Below are 23,676 nucleotides of genomic sequence, written 5' to 3' on the forward strand. Positions count from 1 at the left end.
GGATGCTGTAACAGTCGCAAGTGTGAAAAACGGTCATAAGTCGGTTTTTTCAGGGCTGTTGTAATTTTGATTGTTCACTAAATGGACGGTTGTAAGCAGAGGTCTACCTGGATGGCCTGCATTGCTTTAAGTAGTATATTTCTCTGGTTTTGATGTTAAAAAGTGGGACGTGGATTGTCGTGCAATTGCAATAATGTGGACTGATGAGTATGGTTGATCTGACTTGACAAAAAGTCCCTGTAGGCAATCTTAGCATATCAGCATCTTAAGATTTTAGCAGGACTAGGAGATATAAAAAATAATATCAATCCATTAAATAGTGTCCTCAAGGGACTCAGCTACACAATTTAAACTAGACAACCTGCCATCTGTCGGGTCATCCTACCCAGATTTCTCAGTGTTTTCAACCGTGACAAAGCTTCCCATGTTTTACTTTCACTGGGAAAGTTGGGAAACATTCAAAGATGTATCTACCGCAAAAGAAAAAAGAAAAAAGAAAAAAAAAAGCCCACGTCGAACTGTGTAGCACAGTCAAACTTCAGCACAGGAAATGTTTAAGGTGTTTCGTCATTAGGTCGTGAACTTTTTTGTGATGGCAGCAGCCATAGCACTTAGGCTGAAAATACCGCTTCACGGTGCTTTACAGCCCTCTCTAAGCGGTTTACAAAGGTCATCATATTGCCCTCAACAATCTGGGTCCTCCTTTTATCGACCTCGGAAGGACGGGAGGCTGAGTCAACCTTGAGCCTGGTCAGGATCGAACTCCTGGCAGTGGGCAGAGTTTGCCTGCAATGCTGCATTCTCACCACTGCGCCGCCGTGGCTGAGATAGCAATAGCCCTTAGACCTATATCCCGCTTCACAGTGTTTTTACAGCCCTCTCAAAGCGGTTTGCAGTGTCAGCATATCCTCCCCCAACAATCTGGCTCCCCATTTTACCGACCTCGGAGGGACGGAAGACTGAGTCAACCTTGAGTTTTGAACTTGGAATTCTGGGAAGAAACTCATTTATAACTGAACACTGCTCGGAAGCAACCGTGCCAATATTCAGCATTTTCAAAACCATTAATTCCAACAAGAGAAATTAAATAAGGATTTAAGTACTGTATTTACGCCAGATCTTAACAATGGCTTACGTTCGGCTGAATTGCTTAAGTCGTGCTAGACAGAGCAGATAACGAATGCAGCAAATTCTTCATTAATCATGTTTTAGAATGTGTCATGTTGAAACACATCAGTCTGGCTTAATTTACACGAATCAATTATCCTAACCGAAGAAGATCAAAGCAGTTAATTTATTCTTTCATTTGAATCTCCGATCAGCTCAGGAGAAACTTCCAAAATGTTACAAGCAGAGGAACTATGAGAACACGCACCCAAGATAAATCATATTTACACTGCATTGCAGTGTTAAATTTACCCCTCATTATATGCAGGTCACTGAAGACAATTGTGGTTCCTGTTTGAACCCAGGGGAAAATTCTCATGAACAATCAGGAAGAGAATCATTTGCAGAAATCAATTAGCCCTCTCCGCCACTCATTAGTTACTCATGCCTTTATGCCCCTCACTTAAGAAAAGATTGGCGGTCTTTTCCTCGAAATACATTACAGGTAGTCTGCAACGTAGGACCACAATTTAGCCCCAAATATCTGTGGCTAAGTGAGAAAGTAGTTAAGCAAATTTAGCCCCATTTTATGACTTTTCTTGCCAGAGTTGTTAAGAGAATAACACGGCTGTTGTGTGAAATCCTGCTTCCAACAGTGACTTTGCTTGTCAGAAAGTCGCAACAGGAGATCACGTGACCCCGGGACACTGCAACCGTCATAAATGTGAGTCATTCAAGAACCCACTTTTTGATTACGTGACCCCAAGACACTGCAACCGTCACAAATGTGAGTCATTCAAGTGCCCACATTTTGATCATGTGAACCCGGGCCACTGCAACCGTCATAAATATGAGCCAGTTGTTGCCAGGCGTCTGAATTTTGATCATGTGACCACGGGGAGGCTGAAATGCTCATCAGGGTGAAAAGAAAATCAATTTTTTTTAGTGCCGTTGTAACTTTGAACACGCACGAAATGAACCGTTGTAAATCAAGGGCTCTCCGCGTTGCTTTGCTTGGAACTTCTGAGCTATACAATATACGTACCCAAGGAAATATTTATAGAATTGTAATCTTTACTGTGAAAACAAAACACAAAGCGTCTTTACCCAGAGCAGAGGATAAGAAAGGACCCACCAGAGTGTCCAGTCGTGAGCGCAGTACGGTTGAACATTCCCCAGGTAGAATCCGAGGGACTGAGTAACTTCCAGCAGGTTGGTGAAGTCTAGGCTGATGCTATTGAAAAGCACTGAGGTCAGGATGATTTCATCAATGGCCCAGACATCTTCGCCTTGAGAGGAATGGTACGGTTGCCACCATCGGAACTGGATGCCAAATTGCCGGGCATCTTCGGGCAACTCCACTGAAATTATTCTTTGAAAACAAAGAAACAGATTTAGGGAGATTTTGTCCAGTTACAGAAATCACAGAATAGAATGGAATAGAATAGAATAGATATTGGAATGAAAATAGAATAGAATAGAATAGAATAGAATAGAATAGAATAGAATAGAATAGAATAGAATAGAATAGAATAGAATAGAATAGAATAGAATAGAATAGAATGGAATGGAATGGAATGGAATGGAATGGAATGGAATGGAATGGAGTGGAGTGGAGTGGAGTGGAGTGTAGTGTAGAATGTAGTGTAGAGTAGAGTAGAGTAGAGTGGAGTGGAATGGAATGGAGTGGAGTGGAATGGAGTGGAGAGTGTAGTGTAGTGGAGAGTAGAGTAGAGTAGAGTGGACTAGAATGGAGTGGAGTGGAGTGGAGTGGAGTGGACTAGATTAGAGTAGGCTGGACTGGACTGGAGCAGAATAGAGTAGAGTGGAATGGAATGTAGTGTAGTGTAGTGTGGAGTGGACTGGAGTGGACTAGATTAGACTAGACTAGACTAGACTAGAATAGAATGGAGTGGAGAGTTGAGTGGAGTGGAGTGGAGTGGAGAGTAGAGTAGAGTAGAGTAGAGTAGAGTAGAGTAGAGTAGAGTAGAGTAGAGTGGAGTGGAGTGGACTAGACTTGACTGGATTGGAGTAGAATAGAGTAGAGTGGAATGGAGTGTAGTGTAGTGTAGTGTAGTGTAGTGTAGTGTAGTGTGGTGTGGAGTGGAGTGGACTGGACTGGACTAGACTAGACCAGAGCTGGAAGGGACCTTGGAGGTCTTCTAGTCCAGCCCCCTGCTCAAGCAGAAGAACCTATACCGTCTCAGACAGGTGAATGTCTAGTTTCTAGATGATTCTAACTACTCATAGTACAGATACGACCACGTCCGTATGACCACAACGGAGCCCCCAAATTTCGGTTGCTGAGACATTTGTTCAGTGAGTTTTGCCCCATTTTACGACCTTACCTTACCTGGTTGTTAAGTGAATCACTGTGGTTGTGAAATTACTAATATCGTTGTTAAGTTAGTCTGGCTTCCCCCCCCCCTGAGTTTGCTTGTCAGAAGGTCGTAAAAGAAGATCACATACTCTGAGACGCTGCAACGGTCGTAAATATGAGTCAATTGCCAAGTGTCTGAATTTTGATCACGTGAGCATAGGGATGCTGCAACGGTCGTAAGGGTGAAAAACGGTCATAAGTCACTTTTTTCAGTGCTGTAACTTTGAAAGGTCACTAACTGAATTTTTGTAACTCAAGGAATACTTGCTTTCTACACAGAACTGCTAAGTTTATAATTAAGGTAGTAAAAAGGATGCATTGAACATATTGGGGTACCTTGTAAGGGAGCTTCATTTATTGGATTAGTGTCTCTTTGTATTAACCCATTTGTATTTTATCACTTTCTTCCCTCTATTTTATTCCAGAATTAAGCTTTGTACTGTACTTTATTTTATATTTTATTTTATCAAACAACAACTACTGCTATTACCACAACGCAACCTGGCTCTCTTTTTTACTAGCGTTCCATTACTACAGTTGCAATAATTGGTTTATCCACTAGATGGTAGCAGAGAGATCCCGAAAATCTGAACCCATTTCTGCCATCTCCTGGTCACGTTTTTGTAGCCCGGATGCGACAACTTTAACTTTTTAACTGTTCTTCAGCTCTTAACTTTAGGAGTTGAAAGTTAAATTTTCCAGGATCGAGAGAGGGGAAAATGAGGATAAAGACAGAATTCTTCAATGTCTCAGGCTGCATCGCTAATCAAGTTAATCATCTTATAGAAAGAGTGTTAAAGAACAGGTAAAGAACAGTTGCAGGAATTGGGGATGTCTAATTTAATGAGAAGGGCTAGGGCTGACATGATAGCAGTCTTCCAGTATCTCAGGGGCTGCCCCAAAGAAGAGGGAGTCAAGCTATTGTCCAAAGCACCAGAAGGCAGGACAAGAAGTAACGGATGGAAACTAATCAAGGAGAAATTTTCCGACACTGGGAACAACCAACCAGTGGAACCACCTTGCCTTCAGAAGTTGTGGATGCTCCACAACTTTTTAAGTAGTTTTTAAGAAGAGACCGGACCTCCATTTGTCTGAACTGGTATAGAGTTTCCTACTTGAGCAGAGGGGTTGGACTAGAAGACCTCCAAGGTCCCTCCCAATTCTGTCATTGTGCTACATTTTAAACTCATTTATTGTGCTACATTTTAAACTCATTTATTCTTGTTTTGCTGGCATGTTTGGGAAGGTTTTTTTTTTTGCAATTAAAAACCTCCGTTTGTTGTCAGGGCTAAAGACAATATTTCTTAAGATTTTCAGCAGGTTTTTTTTTTTTTAGCCGTTTCCCAAGGGGAATAATACATAATCTGTACGTGCTCTTGAATTTCCGGCCCGGAACTCTTTCTTCCCCTCCACGTTTAAATTGCTCCTGGAAGAACGGGGCTGGATGTCTTGAGAAACAGATTATCTTACATCTTTGTCAGTTATCTGCTGGGGATTTTTTTTTGGACAACCTTGAGTCCCTGGCCCCACTGAAGGCAGACTCCACTGTCAATCAAGTCGGATTTTGTAAACCGAACTATATAAAGCAAGCGTCATCTTGTTCTTGTCTGGGACAAAAAATTAAAAAAACACACACACACCTGCCTTGGTGGGAAAGTTTGTTTTTCTTTTCTCTCTGTGCGTATCAGCCTTGTGCCAACAAGTGTTGGCACAGAACACAGAGCACATATTTCATTCCTCGATGAAGCAATTTTCTTTTAGGTGTATTTCGCCGTAGCGGGAATTTGAACCGAGGTTCCGTTCCTGATCTGGTGGGGAGCGGAATGGTACCAAATAAGAATAGGTAAAGGTAAAGGTTCCCCCCGCACATGCGTGCTAGTCGATTCCGACTCCAGGGGCCGGTGCTCATCTCCGTTTCAAAGCCGAAGAGCCAGCGCTTGTCCGAGGACGTCTCCGTGGTCATGTGGCCGGCATGACTGGACGCCAAAGGCGCACGGAACGCTGTTACCTTCCCACCGGAGTGGTCCCTATTTTTCTACTTGCATTTTCACGTGCTATCGGACTGCTAGGTTGGCAGAAGCTGGGACGAGTAACAGGCGCTCACTCTGCTACGCGGCACTCAGGATTCGACCCGCCAAACTGCCGACCTTCTGATCAACAAGCTCAGGGTCCTAACCCACTGAGCCACCGCGTCCCTACCAAATAAGAATATCCAAACATAAAGATTAATTCTAGGGAAGAAGGGAGAGTAAAGGATCTTCGGCTGCATGGTTGGGGAGGCAGGCCCACCAGGAGCCCTCAAGTTCTCTCCTGGCAAGAAACTCTGACAACAAAAACCTAGATTTGATGAGCTGTGAAGAAAATTAAGAATAATATTGAATTTCCAGGGGCAATTATGGAACACAGCCATGGGGAGCATGCATTAATTGCCATGGCAATGACATCTAGGAGAATGTTCCGTAAATCAATAACGGCAGATGCCCACACGAAGAAGCACGCAAGGCGAAGGCTGAGGTGTAAGAACATAAGGGATGTTTCTCCTCATCAATCTATAACAAAATATTGGCAAAGGAACTTTCAGCATCCCTACCAACCTTGCCTCTTTTTTTTTCCTTAAAAAAAAAAAGTCTGCAAACCATGTAGCAAGGGGCAAAGTAAAAATAAATTCGTACACTAACTTCAACATCTTCCCCTTGCTGTGTCTAACGATAACCCACCGGTACGTGTCATTGTAGTTTATAGTCTTGTGCTGCAAAAACTTGGCGTCTTCCCTTGTGACAAAGAACACACAGGCTTCGATGGATCTGCCTTTAAGAGCATCGTGCGATATCGCATTTATTACTGCCGGAAGGATGTGTTAATTGATTAGCGAGAAGATCAAACGGTGGAGCCGAATGAGAGACGGGGTGTAGAAAGGGGGAAAATAAATAAATATTTCAGACAATTAAAAGGATCTGGGGAAAGGTAGGTGGTCTGGTTTCCAACACGTAGTGAGTCACGTTCAGCCACGGGGAAAAACAAAGATCATTTCTCAAATCTTCATTTTTCCCTCCGACACAAAGAACAAAGAGGAAGAAAATGATTTTTCCCCCCCCCCTGAAGAATGAAAAAATCCAAGACAGGCTTTTCAGAAGATTTTGGATTAATTGTTAAATACGCATTCTCTTCCACAATATACCTATCCAGGCAGGTGTCTAGGAAAATAATTATTTTTAAGTGGGAGGGGGAAAAAATGCAAGAGTTTTACATTTGAAATGCACGTAACAGAATAACCAAATAATAGAATAATAGGATTGAAAGGGACCTTGGAGGTCTTCTAGTCCAACCTGCTTCTCAGGCAGGCGACCTGTTTATACCATTCTGGACAAATGGCTGCCCAGTCTTCTCTTGAAAGCCCCCAGGGATGCAGCCACAACTTCTGGAGGCAAGGAGTTCCACCGATTAATTGTTCTCACTGTCAGGAAATTCCTCCTTAGTTCTAGGTTAGATGTCTCTTCAATGGTCTTCCACCCATTACTTCTTGCCCTGTCCTCAGGTGCTTTGGAGAATAAGTTGACCTAGTCTTCTCTGTGACAGCCTCTCAAATACTGACAGACAGCTATCCTTAATCCTTCTATTCATGGAGATTCTCAATCCTCCAGGTCACGGTTGTCCCAAAGGTGCTATTTCAAGAGGTAACTGGACTTTCTTGTTTTTCGTTGAAGACGTTTCGTTTCTCATCCAAGACGCTTCTTCAGCTTCCCCACCATCTAGTCCGAGCTTGAAGAAGCTTCTTGGATGATCATAATCATACTAGTAAAGTTGGAAGGGACCTTGGAGGTCATCTAGTCCAACCCCCTGCTCAGGCAGGAACACCCTGTACTGTTTCAGACTAATGGCTGTCCAGTCTCTTCTTAAAAACTTCCAGTGTTGGAGCATTCACCACCTCTGGAGGCAGGTTGTTCCACTGGTTAATTGTTCTAACTGTCGGGAAGTTTCTCCTTAGTTCCAGGTTGCTTCTCTCCTTGGTGAGTTTCCATCCGTTGCTTCTTGTCCTGCTTTCAGGTGCTTTGGAGAACAGCTTGACTCCCTCTTCTTTGGGGCAGCCCCTGAGATACTGGAACATGGCTATCATGTCACCCCTCACCCTTCTCTTCATTAAACTACACATACCCAATTCCAGCAACCGTTCCCTATACATTTTAGCCTCCAGTCCCCCAATCATCTTTGTTGCTCTTCTCTGCAGTCTTTCCAGAGTCTCAACATCTTTTTTACATCGTGGTGGTGACCAAAACTGGATGCCATATTCCCAAGTGTGGCCTTACCAAGGCCTTGTAAAGTGGTATTAATACTTCACCTGATCTTGGTTCTATCCCTCTGTTAATGCAGCCTAGCACTGTGTTGGCTTTTTTGGCAGCTGCAGCACACTGCTGGCTCATATTGAAGTGCTGGCTCACAACATCACCTCTTCCAAGGACTGTTATAGGGATAAAAACAGGAAGACCATCTGCAGAGCCTCAAGTATCTTTGTAGAACAGCCACTGTGAGAGGGACCTTGGAGTCCAAGTGGATGATCACTTAACCATGAGCCTGCCGTGTGTAGCAGCAGCCAAAAAAGCTAACACAACCCTGGGTTGTATAAACAGAGGCATAGAATCAAGATCACACGAAGTACTAGCAGCGCTTTATAAAAACCCTAGTGAGGCCACACCTGGAATACTGCAGCCAGTTTTGGTCAACATATCACAAAAAAGATGTTGAGAGTTGGGAAAAAGTTCAGAGAAGAGCAGCTAAAATGATCAAAGGCCTGGAGGTTAAAACATACGAAGAACGGGCACAGGATTTGGGTTTGGCTAGTCTAAAGAAAAGAAGAAATAGGGGAGACAGGATAGCAGCATTCCAGTATTTGAGGGGCTGCCATGAAGATGAGGGGTTCACATTATTCTCCAAAGCACCAGAGGGCAGGATAAGAAACAAACCTCGGCTCTTTTATGACTCGTGGACTTCAACTCCCAGAATTCCTGAGCCAGCTGGCTCAGGAATTCTGGGAGTTGAAGTCCACGAGTCATAAAAGAGCCGAGGTTGCCTACCCCTGTCGTAACGGGATGCTTTTGCACTAGGCCACGTTAAAGCCACGCATTTACCTCGGCTCGTGATAGTTAAGGTAGGGATAATGTTCCAGAAGTTTCCACGTAATCCCATTGTCGTATGAATAATGCAGCAGAACACCTTCTCCGGGCTGATCTGGTGCTTTGCAAGTACTCAGAACGGACCGGCTCCCGAGTCGCAAAGTGAATTGGAGGAATCTGGTTTGAGGAGAGGACAGATCATCATAAATTACCATTCCCGCAGCCTTCGCTTCCCATAATCCTATGCATTAAGGCAAACCTAAAGTAAACAACAGCGATGGCTCCTTCCTAGAGCGGAAGTCGTTTATTTAGTCCAGCCGGGTAATACGGCGCGCGTTGTTTTTAAATGCCAATCACTCTTGCGTTCAATTATTTATCAGGGACCGGGAGCGATTGAATGGATCTAATCAGCTACCGCAAGCTGTCAAAATAAATACAGGCCCCCCCCATAAATAATTAACCAGCGCTTGGCTCTGACACTCACTTTTGATATTAACGTTGCATGTTTTGCAAACAGGCAACCGCGTAATTACCCCCCGATGGATTAAACACTTAGCCCTGCAAATAAAGTTTTTTTTTTAAAAAAAAATGAAATGCGTTCTCGTATCCGGAATGGAATGTAAAAATACAATCCAGAATTCAAGCGTTGATTTTTTTTCTCCCCTTTCTCTCTCGAACGAAAGCTCCGTTTTTAATTGAAGACGCAAAGGGTTGGTTGAACCGAGTTTGGAGGCGTCTGTGTGGCTTTTTGCTGTTTACCTTGACTGGGTGCTGTCGAAGAAAGACGTGACGAGCTGACGTCTCCCGTCTCTGTTAAAAACCAGAGCTTTGCCGCTCGCTAGAACTCCGCAGCCGAAGCTGACTTCAGCACCACGGATAGAGTAAAAGTTGTGATAGGAAGAGAGTCTAGAATTGCTGAAGCTTTCCGAGATGAACATGGGGAAGGTTTGAGAAGCCATCTCACATGCAGGCCCTGAAAAGCCAGGGTCACACCTGGTAAAGAAAGAAGCAAAAGCCAGCTAAATATTTATCAACCTTTGAGAGAAATAAAAGTTGCACGAGATCTTAAGAAATGGGGCAGTCCAATCTCCTGTAGAGATACAGTACATCTCATCTAAGCAAAGCAGGAATCTGTTTTTTCTTTCTCTGTCTGTCTGTCTGTCTGTCTGTCTCTAACTTTATCATTTATCTCTCTGCCTATCTATGTCTATTATCATCTCTTATCTGTCTGTCTGTCTGTCTCTCTCTCTCTCTGCCTTTATCATTTATCTGTCTGCCTATCTATTGTATTATCATTTCCTATCTATCTATCTATCTATCTATCTATCTATCTATCTATCTATCTCTACCTTTATCATTTATCTGTCTGCCTATCTATGTCTATTAACATCTCTTGTCTGCCTGCCTGCCTGCCTGCCTGCCTGTCTATCTGTCTATCTATCTATCATCTATCTATCTATCTATCTATCTATCTATCTATCTATCTATCTATCTATCCATCTATCTCTACCTTTATCATTTATCTGTCTGCCTATCTATCTCTATTATCATTTCTTATCTATCTATCTATCATCTATCTATCTATCTATCTATCTATCTATCTATCTATCTATCTATCTATCTCTACCTTTATCATTTATCTGTCTGCCTATCTATGTCTATTATAATCTCGTCTGTCTATCTATCTCTACCTTTATCATTTATCTGTCTGCCTATCTATATTATCATTTCTTGCCTATCTATCTATCTATCTATCTATCTATCTATCTATCTATCTATCTATCTATCTATCTCTACCTTTATCATTTATCTGTATGCCTATCTATGTCTATTAACATCTTTTATCTGTCTGTTTGTCTGTCTGTGTGTCTATCTATCTATCTATCTATCTATCTATCTATCTATCTATCTATCTATCTATCTATCTCTACCTTTATCATTTATCTGTCTGCCTATCTATGTCTATTATCCATCCATCCATCCATCCATCCATCCATCCATCCATCCATCCATCCATCCATCTTGAAGATTCTGATTGTGCTATCAGGAGAAGCTATAATCCCAGAAGCCATGCTGTCCTACAATTCAAAAAACAACTTTACACAACACAAAGACTTACTTGCAACCGCTTCTAGTGCATTGACCTCGCCCTGAGCAGAATTTGAGACAAGATGGACCAATGTAAACTACAGGGAGAAAAAAATAAGTGTGCTGAAGTTAAATTGCAGAACTTTTGATGTATTTAAGTCACGGGCATATAAAGTTCATCGCACTGTTTCTACCAAGGCTAAAGTATATAACAGATAGTCCTCCATTTACATCTGGAATTACCGTTGTAAGCTGTGCTGGTCATTACCATGTGACTGAACTTGGTCGTTAAGTGACTACCTTGTCCACAAGGCCTTTTCTTTTGCCAAAAAACGGAAGTAAATAGCAGTTTTTGGGGTGTGCGTGTCATTAATTGATGTCATGTGACCCCCCCCCGGAGCCTGCAAATATGGGCTGGTTGCCAAGCACCCAAAACATGATCAGGTTCCTTACTTCTGCCTTAGATCTTGGAACATTGCTATCATGTCAACCCTAGTCCTTCTTTTCATTAAACTAGACCAGGGGCAGGCAACCTTGGCTCTTTTATGACTCGTGGACTTCAACTCCCAGAATTCCTGAGCCAGCCACGCTGAGGGGAAAGGGAGAGGTTTCCAAGCTGAGCCATGGCTGGCTCAGGAATTCTGGGAGTTGAAGTCCACAAGTCATAAAAGGGTCAAGGTTGCCTACCCCTGGCCTAGGCCGCTTTATGACTTGTGGACTTCAACTCCCAGAATTCCTGAGCCAGCCACGCTGAGGGGAAAGGGAGAGGTTTCTAAGCTGAGTCATGCTGGCTCGGGAATGCTGGGAATTGAAGTCCACCAGTCATAAAAGAGCCAAGGTTGCCTACCCCTGGCCTAGGCCGCTTTATGACTTGTGGACTTCAACTCCCAGAATTCCTGAGCCAGCCACGCTGAGGGGAAAGGGCGAGGTTTCTAAGCTGAGTCATGCTGGCTCAGGAATGCTGGGAATTGAAGTCCACCAGTCATAAAAGAGCCAAGGTTCCTTACTTCTGCCTTAGATCTTGAAACATTGCTATCATGTCAACCCTAGTCCTTTTCATTAAACTAGGCCAGGGGTGGGCAACCTTGTCTCTTTTATGACTCGTGGACTTCAACTCCCAGAATTCCTGAGCCAGCCACGCTGAGGGGAAAGGGAGAGGTTTCCAAGCTGAGCCAGCTGGCTCAGGAATTCTGGGAGTTGAAGTCCACGAGTCATAAAAAAGCCACAGTTGCCTACCCCTGGTCTAGTTAAAGGTTACACACAGGCAAACAGGAGGGCTTTGGTACTATGTAGATCAGAATGGGACGTTTAGGCCACGACCTTTGGCTGTGCCTCCTTCGCCTCCCAACCACCTGCCTCAGCCCATTTACATCCAGATTTCCTCCTCCGCTGGTCCACCCACGGCCACTGGTCCCTTCATTCTTGCCGATTCGCCCAGACACCATTTGACCTGGCTCTTAGGCTGCATGAGACAAATAGCCCCCAGCCAATTGGGGGGTGGGCAGCAGCAGGGGTGAGTAAGGGGGCTGTTGGGGATGGGAGCATACAATACAGCCAGTGGCAGGCTGGGGGAGAGGCCGAGAGCTGCGTTAGCACGGGGCTGCTGGCGTTGCGAGGGGGCGAACGCAGACGGCGCATGGCTGCTGCGGTTTTGGAAACTGTGATGGCACCCTACGTAGATAACGCCGGCGGTAATAAACACTACTAACTGTTGTCAATTGCCCACATCTTTCCAAGAACGGATCCGGTCTGTCTCCACCGAATCCTGGTGTTTCTCGTTAATGCTGCGTTGGGAAGGGGAGTAGTTATTCGGTTCCACCTGAAAGACATAGAGGAGAATTCCCGCTTTTTCAGTGCGACTTTGAAAGTTTTTAAAAGCGAACTTTTAAAAAACAAAGGTGTCTGGCTTAAATGACCTAGAGCAATTCCGGGTCCGTCTACCAGCGACGTAAGGTTGATTTTCAGGGGAGGCAGCCCTCGACGTAGGGCCCCCGCTGATCCCCAAACCTCTGTCACTAAGCGAAACATTTGTTAAGGGAGCTTTGGTCCATTTTACCACCTTCCTTGACACGGTTGTTAAGTGAATCACGGGCGTTTTTAAGCTAGTAACAACGGCTGTCAAGTGAATCCGACTTCCCCATTGACTTTGCTGGTCAGGAGGTCGCAAAAGGGGATCACGTGACACCCGCCCCCAAGACATTGCAATCGTCATAAGTATGAATCAGTTGCCAAGTGTTTGAATTTTGATCACATGATCGGGGGATGCTACAACAGTTAATAATAATAATAATAATAATAAAAACGGTCATAAGCCATTTGTAACTTCAAACACTCACTAAACAAACGGATGTAACTTGGGAACTACTGTACTGGCTTAAATTCTGTGAGAATGTAGAATAGATGTAATGGTATATAAATCCGATCTCAGTCATCTCCCAACACACAAAATTTATCTCTGTTGAAAGATTTTATTCTGCCAAGTGTTTTAGCTCTACCATATTCAGAAAGAATTTCTAGAAATACTATGTATGGTTACAACTAGTTTTTTTTCTTAAAAATACTGGAATACTGCAGCCAATTCTGGTCACCATCTCACAAAAAAGATGTTGAGACTGTGGGAAAAATTCAGAGAAGAGCAACTAAGATGATCCAAGGCCTGGAGGCTAAAATATACGAAAAATGGCTGCGGGACTTGGGTTTGGCTAGTCTAAAGAAAAGAAGAAATAGGGGAGACATGATAGGAGCGGTCCAGTATCTGAGGGGCTGCCACAAGGAAGAGGGGGTCAAATTATTCTGCAAAGCACCAGAGGGAAGGACGAGAAACAGTGGTTGGAAACTGATCAAAGAGAGAAGCAACCTGGAATTAAGGAGAAACTTCCTGACAGTGAGGACAATTAACCAGTGGAACTGCTTGCCGCCAGAAATCATGGGCGCTCCATCACTGGAGATTTTCAAGAAGAGACTAGACAATCATTTGTCTGAGATGATATAGGTTCTCCTGCTTGAGCAGGGGGCTGGACTAGAAGACCTCCAGGGTCCCTTCCAGCTCTATTCTATTCTAGTTTCTTCCAAAACTAATCATTCTTCTATCAAATCCACTTTCATATCTAAAACCCTTGAAGATGGAAGGGTCCTTCGCGAATTTGGGCAGAACAGCATTTTTAACATCCCATAACATGTTGAACTGCATTTTTTTTTGTCCGAGAGAATAGATTACAAGAGACTGTTTTCCTCGCAGAGTTATGTACAATTTAATTCTTGCATCATTCTTCGGGCAGAGTTATTTTCGCAAAAATAGTCCCTTACCCGCTGTAGTTTTCAGACCCATAGACCGTGCTGTGAGGAAGGTGGGATCCGGCACACGTCTCCGGCAGACATTCGGAGTGAAGTAAGGACCACGAGCGTCCGTGGTTGTTGGAGAATTCCAAGCTAACACTGGCAACAAAAAGAAACGAAGGCATAAAACAGAATAATTCAATTCCTTATCTGGACCAGACTGCAATAAATAGGTGTTTGCGCCAAGGACGCACAAAGGCTTTATAAACACGGCTTATTAAATAATTGATCTGAAATATGAAATGCCCGGGCCCGTTGAAAAGCTGAACGTTCAAGATGAACAGCAATGCACCAAAACACAAGCTGGTTACCCACGTCAAAAAGAGTTTGGCTGATGGGTAGGTTGACAAGACCTCTAAGCCTTATTTAGGCCGGAGGCCACATTTGGTTGAAATTCTACTCAACGCTGAGTATCATTTGTACTGAGGAGAGCCAGACAAAGAGAAATTGAGACAGAAGCTTGGTGTGATTCTATCAACAATAGGTTCCTCAAACAACTTTGTGTAGGGGTTCAACGGCTAAATGGGAGGTTTAGTTGTTTACGAGAGGCCCTTGGTGCTCTCTTAGCTTGCGTATTTTCTTGCAGACGTTTCATGACCAAACTAGGTAACATCATCAGTGGTACAAGGGGGTGGGGTGTGGAATGGAGGAGGAGGAGAACAGCGACTGTGAGGTCCTTGCTGCTCTCTGAGCTTGGTGGTTTTCTTGCAAACCATTCATGAGCCAACTAGATAACATCATGAGTGGTACATAGGAGTGGGGTATGTGGAATGGAGGAGGAGGAGGACGATTGTGGGGTCCCTGGTGCTAGTGTGGCTAGAAGGGAGTGGGGTGTGCTTTCATTGGGTAATGGAGCCTCTGCAAGAAAACAACCAAGGTCAGAGACCACCCAGGACCTCTCATTTCAACTGGGAGCTAAAAATATTCTCCTTTATTGGTAAGCTTTATGTTCCCTGAGTTTAGAGTTAGAAAGTATAAAGGTTAAGTTATGCATGGATGTCATAGTCAACATAAGCATTTTCAGAAACTCAATGGGAAAGACAGAGGTTGACGAGAGGACATTGGGGAAAACATGGTGAGATTCTGGCCCCAGCTCCCACCAGTCAAAACTGAAGTTCTGATCTTCAATGATGCCGCTCAATCAAGTGTCAGAAGGACTTCAAAGCACCCCGCCCTGACCGTCACTTCCGATCCTCTTGTGCCATCGCCTGCCGTATAAAGTATGGGGAAGCCAAAGCAGAGTGACAAACATATTGCCAGGAACTGTGGCATGGTGGTTAGAACGTGATATTGCCAGCTAACTCTGCCCACTGCCAGGCGTTCGATCCTGAGGAGAGTCAAGGTTGACTCAGCCTTCCATCCTTCTGAGGTCTGTAAAACGAGGACCCAGATTGTTGGGGGCAATATAGTGACTCTGTAAACCGCTTAGAGAGGGTTGTAAAAGCACTACAAAGTGGTATATAAGTTCAAAGTGCTATTGCTATTGCTATTATCTAAGCCGTGATGGCGCAGTGGTGAGAAAGCAGTACTGCAGGCTGACTCTGCCCACAGCCAGGAGTTCAATTCTGTCTGTCTCAAGGTTGACTCAGCTTTCCATCCTTCCAAGGTTGGTAAAATGAAAACCTAGATTGCTGGGGGGGGGGAAGATGCGGATTCTGCAAACCGCTTAGAGAGGCCAGTTAAGCACTGAGAAGCGGTATATAAGTCTAGGTGCTGTTGCTATTGCTACATACATAACTGCAGAGAAAGTTGATGCTGCCTTCAGCCATCCCACAATTCCTGCCGTGAGCGATTTGTGGGGAGATTTTCAGTTCATTAACTTTTGTGGCCGTTTTTTGGGTGTTTTGACTCAGAACAACACCTACTCCTGAATTTTAAGAAAAAAGTTTGCCACCTCTCATTATTAAAAATGAAAGTCGGTTGCACACATTCGGATGAAGCATGATCCTCATTATATTCTGGAGAGCTGTCAAGTAATTCGGGAAGCATTAACAGAAATGAACTCGCTTGAAAAATGCATGTGTACCCTAAAGTAAGCGGCACAATTTAATTCTAACGCCCCCCCCCCAATTTAAAATTCTGCAGATGATGCATTAAAACAAATTAATAACTCATTAGCCTGACACCAACTAAGCCGAAGATGGCTTACCCATTTCGGAATCATTTATTTTGGATACGGCTTCTCTTGAAGAATGTCTTTTTGTACTGTTATTCTGCCCGTGTTATTTTAAATTTGCATTAAATAGCATAGGAGGTTTCGCCCATTCCATCCGAGCTGAAATTTATATTCCGCGAGGACCATATTCCCTTCGCATGTTTACACAAGGTTTCTTACGATCCCAGGTCACGGAAATGACGGTGCTATTCAAAATCATGCTTTTAGTGGCTAAAGAAATGTGTGCTGCCAAATTTGAAATTGAGATGAAATTGAGATGAAATTTGCCGAAAGTTAGCAACTGGCAAAAAGAAAAAAAAAGTGGTGGGAAAGGGGGGGAACTTAAGCACTATGGGAACAGGAAGCCAATAAAATAAAATAATAAAATAAAATAAAATAAAATAAAATAAAATAAAATAAAATAAAATAATAAAATAAAATAATAAAATAAAATAATAAAATAAAATAAAATAAAATAAAATAATAAAATAAAATAATAAAATAAAATAAAATAAAATAAAATAATAAAATAAAATAATAAAATAAAATAAAATAATAAAATAAAATAAAATAAAATAAAATAATAAAATAAAATAATAAAATAAAAAATAATAAAATAAAATAAAATAAAATAAAATAAAATAATAAAATAAAATAATAAAATAAAATAAAATAATAAAATAAAATAAAATAAAATAATAAAATAAAATAATAAAATAAAATAAAATAAAATAAAATAATAAAATAAAATAATAAAATAAAATAAAATAATAAAATAAAATAAAATAAAATAAAATAAAATAAAATAATAAAATAAAATAAAATAAAAAATAATAAAATAAAATAAAATAATAAAATAAAATAAAATAAAATAATAAAATAAAATAAATAAAATAAAATAATAAAATAATAAAATAAAATAAAATAAAATAAAATAAAATAAAATAATAACGTTTCAAAAGAGGTCAAAGACTCCGTGAGAAAGCTTCGCGATCAAGCAGAAAATTATGCTGCTCCGTGTCTCTTAAAAGAGAGTTTCGTTTAAAAGGAATTATTCATATTACCGTTTCTATTCAGCACCGCGTATTAAAAATGGAAGCAATTTAGGTCTCCATCCTGCTGTGGTACCATGCTCAGCACCAGCAGAACAAATAAATATCTACACAGAAATGGCCCTCGGTTTGCATATAAATGTACAGCCAACGCGAACGGCTGACAACAACGCAGGGCAGGAAACGATGAAAAAGGGGATTTTTCACCGGCCTCCCTAATTTTCAGAAGATGTAGTAAGCAAGCTTTTTGGAATCCCCTACTTCTGGAGACGCCAGATTTGGGAAGCTTTGCTTTAAACTTCCCCCTGTGTTTCTAGCTGTTATTTTATTTATTGGGAGCGGAAGGCCCACGTCCTTGGCGCTCTCCGAGCTTGATGTTTTTTCTTGGAGCATGACTAAACTGGACAAAATAAAATATGAGCCAGGCATCTAAGTTTTTGATCCCATGACCCTGGGGATGCCGCAACAGTCCTAAGCGTGAAAAACGGTCGTAAGTAACTTCGAACAGTCAGAATTGCTGTAAGTTGAGGAGGTATAAATTAGGGGAGCAATGATATTTGCAAAACGCCAGCTGGGCGCGCTTTACCTGTTGCCCGGTTGGTGGGTTCCACAGCCCAAGTTAATGGAAAACTGGACCATGTGGGTGACGGTAGAAGGAAGAACGGGCAGGACGTGGAAGTAATCAATAGCCCAGACATTTCGGTTAGGGCCTTGGTGATTCTTCTGTTTGAGGCAGAATTTGGTGGCCGGAGTCTGAAGTTCTGGACTGATGACAGCTGAGACCAATGAGGGAATCTTAGATAGAAACGACAAAAACCAGACAAAGGTGGTTAATTTTGACTGTTTCCAGTCTGTAGCAAAAGAAGAAGATATATACAGAATGTACAGAATAATAGAGATGGAAGGGACCTTGGAGGTCTTCTAGTCCAACCCTCTGCTCAGGTAGGAAACTCTATACCATCTCAGACAAATGGCTGTCCAGTCTCTTCTTAAAAGCCTCCAGTGATGGAGCATTTACTGCTTCTGGAGGCAGGTTGTTCCACAGGTTAATTGTCCTCCCTGTCAGGAAGTTTCTCCTTAGTTCTAGGTTGCTTCTCTCCTTGATTAGTTTCCATTCTCCTCCTCCTCCTCCTCCTCCTCCTCCTCCTCCTCCTCCTCCTCCTCCTCCTCCTCCTCTATCCACTGCAGGATGAAGACCTTTTCCGCATGTTTCCAACCAATATTGTCCTGAGCTTTTGACAATTGGACCCACAATACTTGCTGATGTCATCAATCCATCTTGTTTTAGGTCCCTTTCTTGGACACTTAAACATAGGAAGTAACATACCTAGGGACGTTTAGGTACCAAGTATACAAACATATACACACATACATACACACACACCCCTAAATATATTGGGTATTTGTATTTTGGCGGAGGGCGAGAGGAAAGGCCTGGAAGAAATTTGGATTTATGGTTTTATTGAAATGTATAAGGATTTCAAACAACAAAAAAAATATACTTCTAATGGGATAACCCTGGTTTACCCCACTTTGGTGTTAAATTATAGCTCCCAAAGGCATAGAGGTGCAGAATTTATCCAAGATCTTATACGAGTAATTTGACAGGTGGTGGTGAGCAGCCAAAAAGCAAACAAACACACCAAGACGATGGCTTGCAATGCATGTGAAATGAAGGTGAGGTTTAATTGCGAGGTTGTGGCTTTTTTTTTTTGCGCTGTAGTTTCTCCCTTTGGGACAACCTAATCACAGGCAGTCAGCAAAGCTAAGGTATACAGCAACAATCCCTTCTGAAATTCCATGGTTAACGCTCTTCAATTCACAGACATGTTTTCCCCCGATTTAAGCCCAAAGTGGCTCTAATTTTGCTTGAAAGGTCTGGCGGCAGTTAAGAAGGAAGGCAACAATGTTATTTGGGCAACCTCACCCCAAACCCTCAACTCCATCTTCCCGAATCTGTCTGAGGTGTCTCGGCCCTATGGTCGCCCAATTCATAATCAGAATCAGAATAGTAAAGTTGGAAGGGACCTTGGAGGTCATCTAGTCCAACCCCCTGCTCAGGCAGGAAACCCGATACCATTTCAGACAAATGGCTGTCCAGTCTCTTCTTAAAAACTTCCGGTGTTGGAGTATTCACAGCTTCTGGAGGCAGGTGGTTCCACTGGTTAATTGTCCTCACTGTCAGGAAATTCCTCCTTAGTTCTAGGTTGCTTCTCTCCTTGGTGAGTTTCCATCCGTGGCTTCTTGTCCTGCCTTCGGGCGCTTTGGAGAATAGCTTGACTCCCTCTTCTTTGGGGCTGCCCCTGAGATACTGGAAGGCTGCTATCGTGCCCCCCCTATTCCTATAACTTCACTCTAGCCTAATTGTTTCAGGAACACCCCCCACACACACACACACTTTATCTTGTCTTTTTTGCGATCTAATTGCAGGCACCGTGCTACTTGTTAAGAACCACCCCACCTTTTGAAAAGTGGCGTTTCTGGCCTACACTGGTTTTGGAAATGCCATCCCCAAAGGCCTGGAGAAAAATATGAACAGCAGCAAAGTGATAAATAGGCAGGTGTGTCCACAGGACTGGGGGCTTTTGTCAAAATGATGAAAGGAGCTTTCACGTTTCAAGGTGTTATTGTTGTGATTCAGGGTCAGCCTGTGGGTTCGGCAGTTGGGTCGGACGACTCAGAGGAGGAGGAGGGGGGTGTTGAAGAGCTTGCTGAGAGGGTTGAAGATCTTGCTGATGAGAGCCCTCAGCCAGGCCCCTCCCACTTGGTCACCACGGAGACCCAGCTGTGTGAGCCTGACAGCGTGGATGAAGATGACCCACAGCTGGCCCTGTTCAAGGACGCCCGACGCAGGAGGCAGTCAATTAGGAGTAAACAGAGGAAGGCAATGGGGCTTCTCGGAAGGAGGCAGAGAGAAGCCACGCCCTGAACTCTATATAAGGGGAATGTGTGGGGAGGGCTGGTTTGCTGAAGGCAACCGCTTGGATAGTTCATGTTTCTTAAAGCTCCTGTTTCTTGGTTTGTCTTGTTCCGTTTGTTTTTGTGGTAATAAATTTGGCAGGCGTAATTCCAGCCTCTTGCCTTCTTGTAAAAGGGGTTGTCCCTGCCTTTTCTGCAGGGCCGGTAGCAGGCTGGTACAGAAGTTATATCATGAGCTCCCCCTCCCCTTTTGAATAGGCATGTAACATCATAATGCACCTAGGAAAGGGGTGGAGCCCATGTCACAACAGCTTGATGGTGCTTTCACCATTAGCCCTCCTTGCCTTGACATCCAAAGCAGAGCTGAATGGAAAAGCTAGTGTCTGTCTGTCTCCGTCTGTCTCTCTCTCTCTCTTTCTCCTTCTCTTTCTCTTTCTCCCCCTCCCTGACTGTGGTGTGTGTGTGTGTAAGGGAGAAAGAGATGTGACTTCACATTTGGATAGCCCTGCAGTTTTCTTGGCAACCGTTTTTGGAAGAGGTCTCCTGTGGCCTTCTTCTTCAGTCTCCTGGCTTCTAGTCTACTGTTGGTCATATGGGCTTTCAGTTTCAATTTAGTTGCTTCGGATCTTAAGACCCTCGGTTCAGTGGTGGGATTCAGCCGGTTCACACCACTTCGGCAGAACCAGTAGCTAATTTTTTGTTGCCCAGGCCCAGAATGGATTTCCGGAAGCGGAATCCACACAGAGAACCGGTTGTTCACCTATTTGAATCCCTCCACTGCCTCAGCTTAAATTTAATTCCTTCAAATCCTAAGACCCTCAGTTTAAATGCAGTTCCTTCAAATCCTAAGACCCTCAGTTTAAATGCAGTTCCTTCAAATCCTAAGACCCTCAGTTTAAATGCAGTTCCTTCAAATCCTAAGTCCCTCAGTTTAAATGCAGTTCCTTCAAATCCTAAGTCCCTCAATTTAAATTTAGTTCCTTCAGATCCTAAGACCCTCAGTTTAAATGCAGTTCCTTCAAATCCTAAGACCCTCAGTTTAAATGCAGTTCCTTCAAATCCTGTCCCTCAGTTTAAATGCAGTTCCTTCAAATCCTAAGTCCCTCAATTTAAATTTAGTTCCTTCAAATCCTAAGACCCTCAGTTTAAATGCAGTTTCTTCAAATCCTCTCAGTTTAAATGCAGTTCCTTCAAATCCTAAGTCCCTCAATTTAAATTTAGTTCCTTCAAATTTAATTCTTCCATTTAAATTTAGTTTCTTCAAATCCTAAGACCCTCAGTTTAAAGTTAGTTCCTTCAAATCCTAAGACTCCCCCCCTCCCAGTTTAAATTGAGCTCCTGCAAACCTTGAGACCCTCAGTTTAAATTTAGTTTCTTCAAACCCTAGGACCCCCAGTTTAACCTTAATTTATTTAATTAAATTTTATTTTAATCCCTTCAAACTCACATCCTTAGATGCTAAATTTTCCTTTCTTGGAACAGGCCAGGATTGGTCCATATCCCATCATCTCTGTAGCCTTTAAAAGTGACCCACATTGTCTAAAAGAGTTTCAGAAAGTGGTGTTAGCAGATATTTCTCTCTTTACAGCTTGGAGCCAGGCTGTTGTAATCTAGTGCTCTTTTGTAATCTACTGCTGTTGTAATCTAGTGCTCTGTTGTAGTCTAGTGCTCTTTTTTCAGGATACATTTTGAATACTTACCCTGTGGGAAACATAGGTCATTACATCTAGAGTGATGTGGTCTTTTCTCCCTTCAATTTTTGCGTATAATAGGACATCATTTTCATGCGATTCTCCGGTGTCACAGCTTCCCCCTGAAATAAGTTGCAAGGCAATCCCATTAACTTTATTTCTACTTTAAGAGTGACAAGGACGGTTTTCGGGGTATTAAGGTAACGTGGGCCAATATAGGGAAAGTAACACTAACAGAATATTCATCTTTCTTTCATTCTAATGCAAGTGGGACAATAATATACACAATGCAATGGCTTGTATGTATAATAGTGAAGGGATTTTACTATGCTTAAGCTTGATATTAGTAATATTGATATTAGTAGTGATGCTTTGTAATCATTATACATATACATATACATAAGGGACGCAGTGGCTCAGTGGGTTAGGACGCTGAGCTTGTCGATCAGAAGGTCGGCAGTTTGGCAGGTCGAATCCTGAGTGCCGCGTAACAGAGTGAGTGCCTGTTACTCATCCCAGCTTCTGCCAACCTAGCAGTTCGAAAGCACGTAAAAATGCAAGTAGAAAAATAGGGACCACTCCGGTGGGAAGGTCACAGCGTTCCGTGCGCCTTTGGCGTCTAGTCATGCCGGCCACATGACCACGGAGACGTCCTTGGACAAGCGCTGGCTCTTCGGCTTTGAAACGGAGATGAGCACCGGCCCCTAGAGTCGGAAACGAATAGCACGCATGTGCGGGGGAACCTTTACCTTTACATACATATACATACATTATATATCTATCTCTCTATCTCTATCTCTATCTCTATCTATCTATCTATCTATCTATCTATCTATCTCTCTCTCTCTCTCTTTTGTTTATGTGCAAGCAGCTTCTTTATATTGGGAAATTAGTTCTATAAAAGCAAATGTTTCATGCTTTAGGTAGAGGGGATTGCTTGCATGAAAAGAGCATGGTAAGGGGAGGGGGAAAAAGGAGTTACGGATGGAGCCTAGGTTGCTGTGTACGAGTCATCATCTAGGAATTATTTTCATCATCTAGGAATTATTTTTCGATGCTATCTTATGCCTAGTACAAAGACCTGATCTTTTTGTTCTGGAAAGGTGGCGAGCTTGTGGGGGTTGGCAATGTCCAGCAGCAGTTGACATTCATTGGCCCCTCGGCCACTCATTGACCAGCAGCGACGGCCAGCTGGATGTGAGCCCGGGGCATCCAATAAGCTATGTAGGCCCCACCCCACCTGTACCACACTCACATACCTCGGAGCCCCACAGCCAAGCCGCCCCCACCCCCACCCCCTGCCTCGCCTCACTGCCCGCAGCGGTGGCACTGCCCGCAGTCCTGTCCAGCCAGGAGCCAACCGCCCCTCCACTCTCTTCCAGAATGGGAAGCTCGTGAGCCCAAAGGGGAAGCTGCCGCCACAGCCCGCTGGGTGGAAGTCGCTACCTTGGAACGGCGCCCGCAAGGCTCACCTCCCCCACTGCCCTCCTGCACCCACCATGAGCAACCTGGCCAAGGACAGTGAGCACAGCAGAAGCCGTGAGGAGGAGATGAGTGAGGCTGGACTGAGTGAGTGGCATCAAGCTGGCCAGTCCAGCTAGCCATGCCCACCCAGCCGTGCCTACCTAGTCGCGGTGACCCGGCTGTGACCACGCAGCCAAGCTTACCCAGCCAAGCCCATCTGGCCCTTTGAGGGCAGGCGCAATGCTGATGCGCCCCTCAGTGGAATTGAGTTTGACACCCCTGTTGTGGGTGCTCCATCACTGAAGGCTTTCCAGGGACTGGACAACTATTCATCTGAAATGGTATAACACAGAGGTCCCCAACCTTTTGGGCACCA

At 43.4% G+C, this 23,676-nt stretch overlaps 1 protein-coding gene across 1 annotated transcript in view; it reads right to left on the bottom strand.

Annotated features, from left to right (window-relative positions):
• Positions 1–23,676, bottom strand: part of RELN (reelin) — a gene marked incomplete at its 5' end in the record, with an annotated part of 292,461 nt that overhangs the window by 120,784 nt on the left and 148,001 nt on the right. Inside the window, 8 exons of the mRNA XM_083366535.1 lie at positions 2,243–2,479; positions 8,611–8,772; positions 9,355–9,588; positions 10,715–10,781; positions 12,393–12,502; positions 13,990–14,118; positions 17,813–18,021; positions 21,846–21,958. Of these exons, the coding sequence (XP_083222661.1) occupies positions 2,243–2,479; positions 8,611–8,772; positions 9,355–9,588; positions 10,715–10,781; positions 12,393–12,502; positions 13,990–14,118; positions 17,813–18,021; positions 21,846–21,958 (1,261 nt within the window). The remainder of the gene's footprint in view (positions 1–2,242; positions 2,480–8,610; positions 8,773–9,354; positions 9,589–10,714; positions 10,782–12,392; positions 12,503–13,989; positions 14,119–17,812; positions 18,022–21,845; positions 21,959–23,676) is intronic.

The sequence above is a fragment of the Vipera ursinii genome (genome assembly GCF_947247035.1).
Source record: "Vipera ursinii genome assembly, chromosome: 6".
Classification (NCBI taxonomy): Eukaryota; Metazoa; Chordata; class Lepidosauria; order Squamata; family Viperidae; genus Vipera; species Vipera ursinii.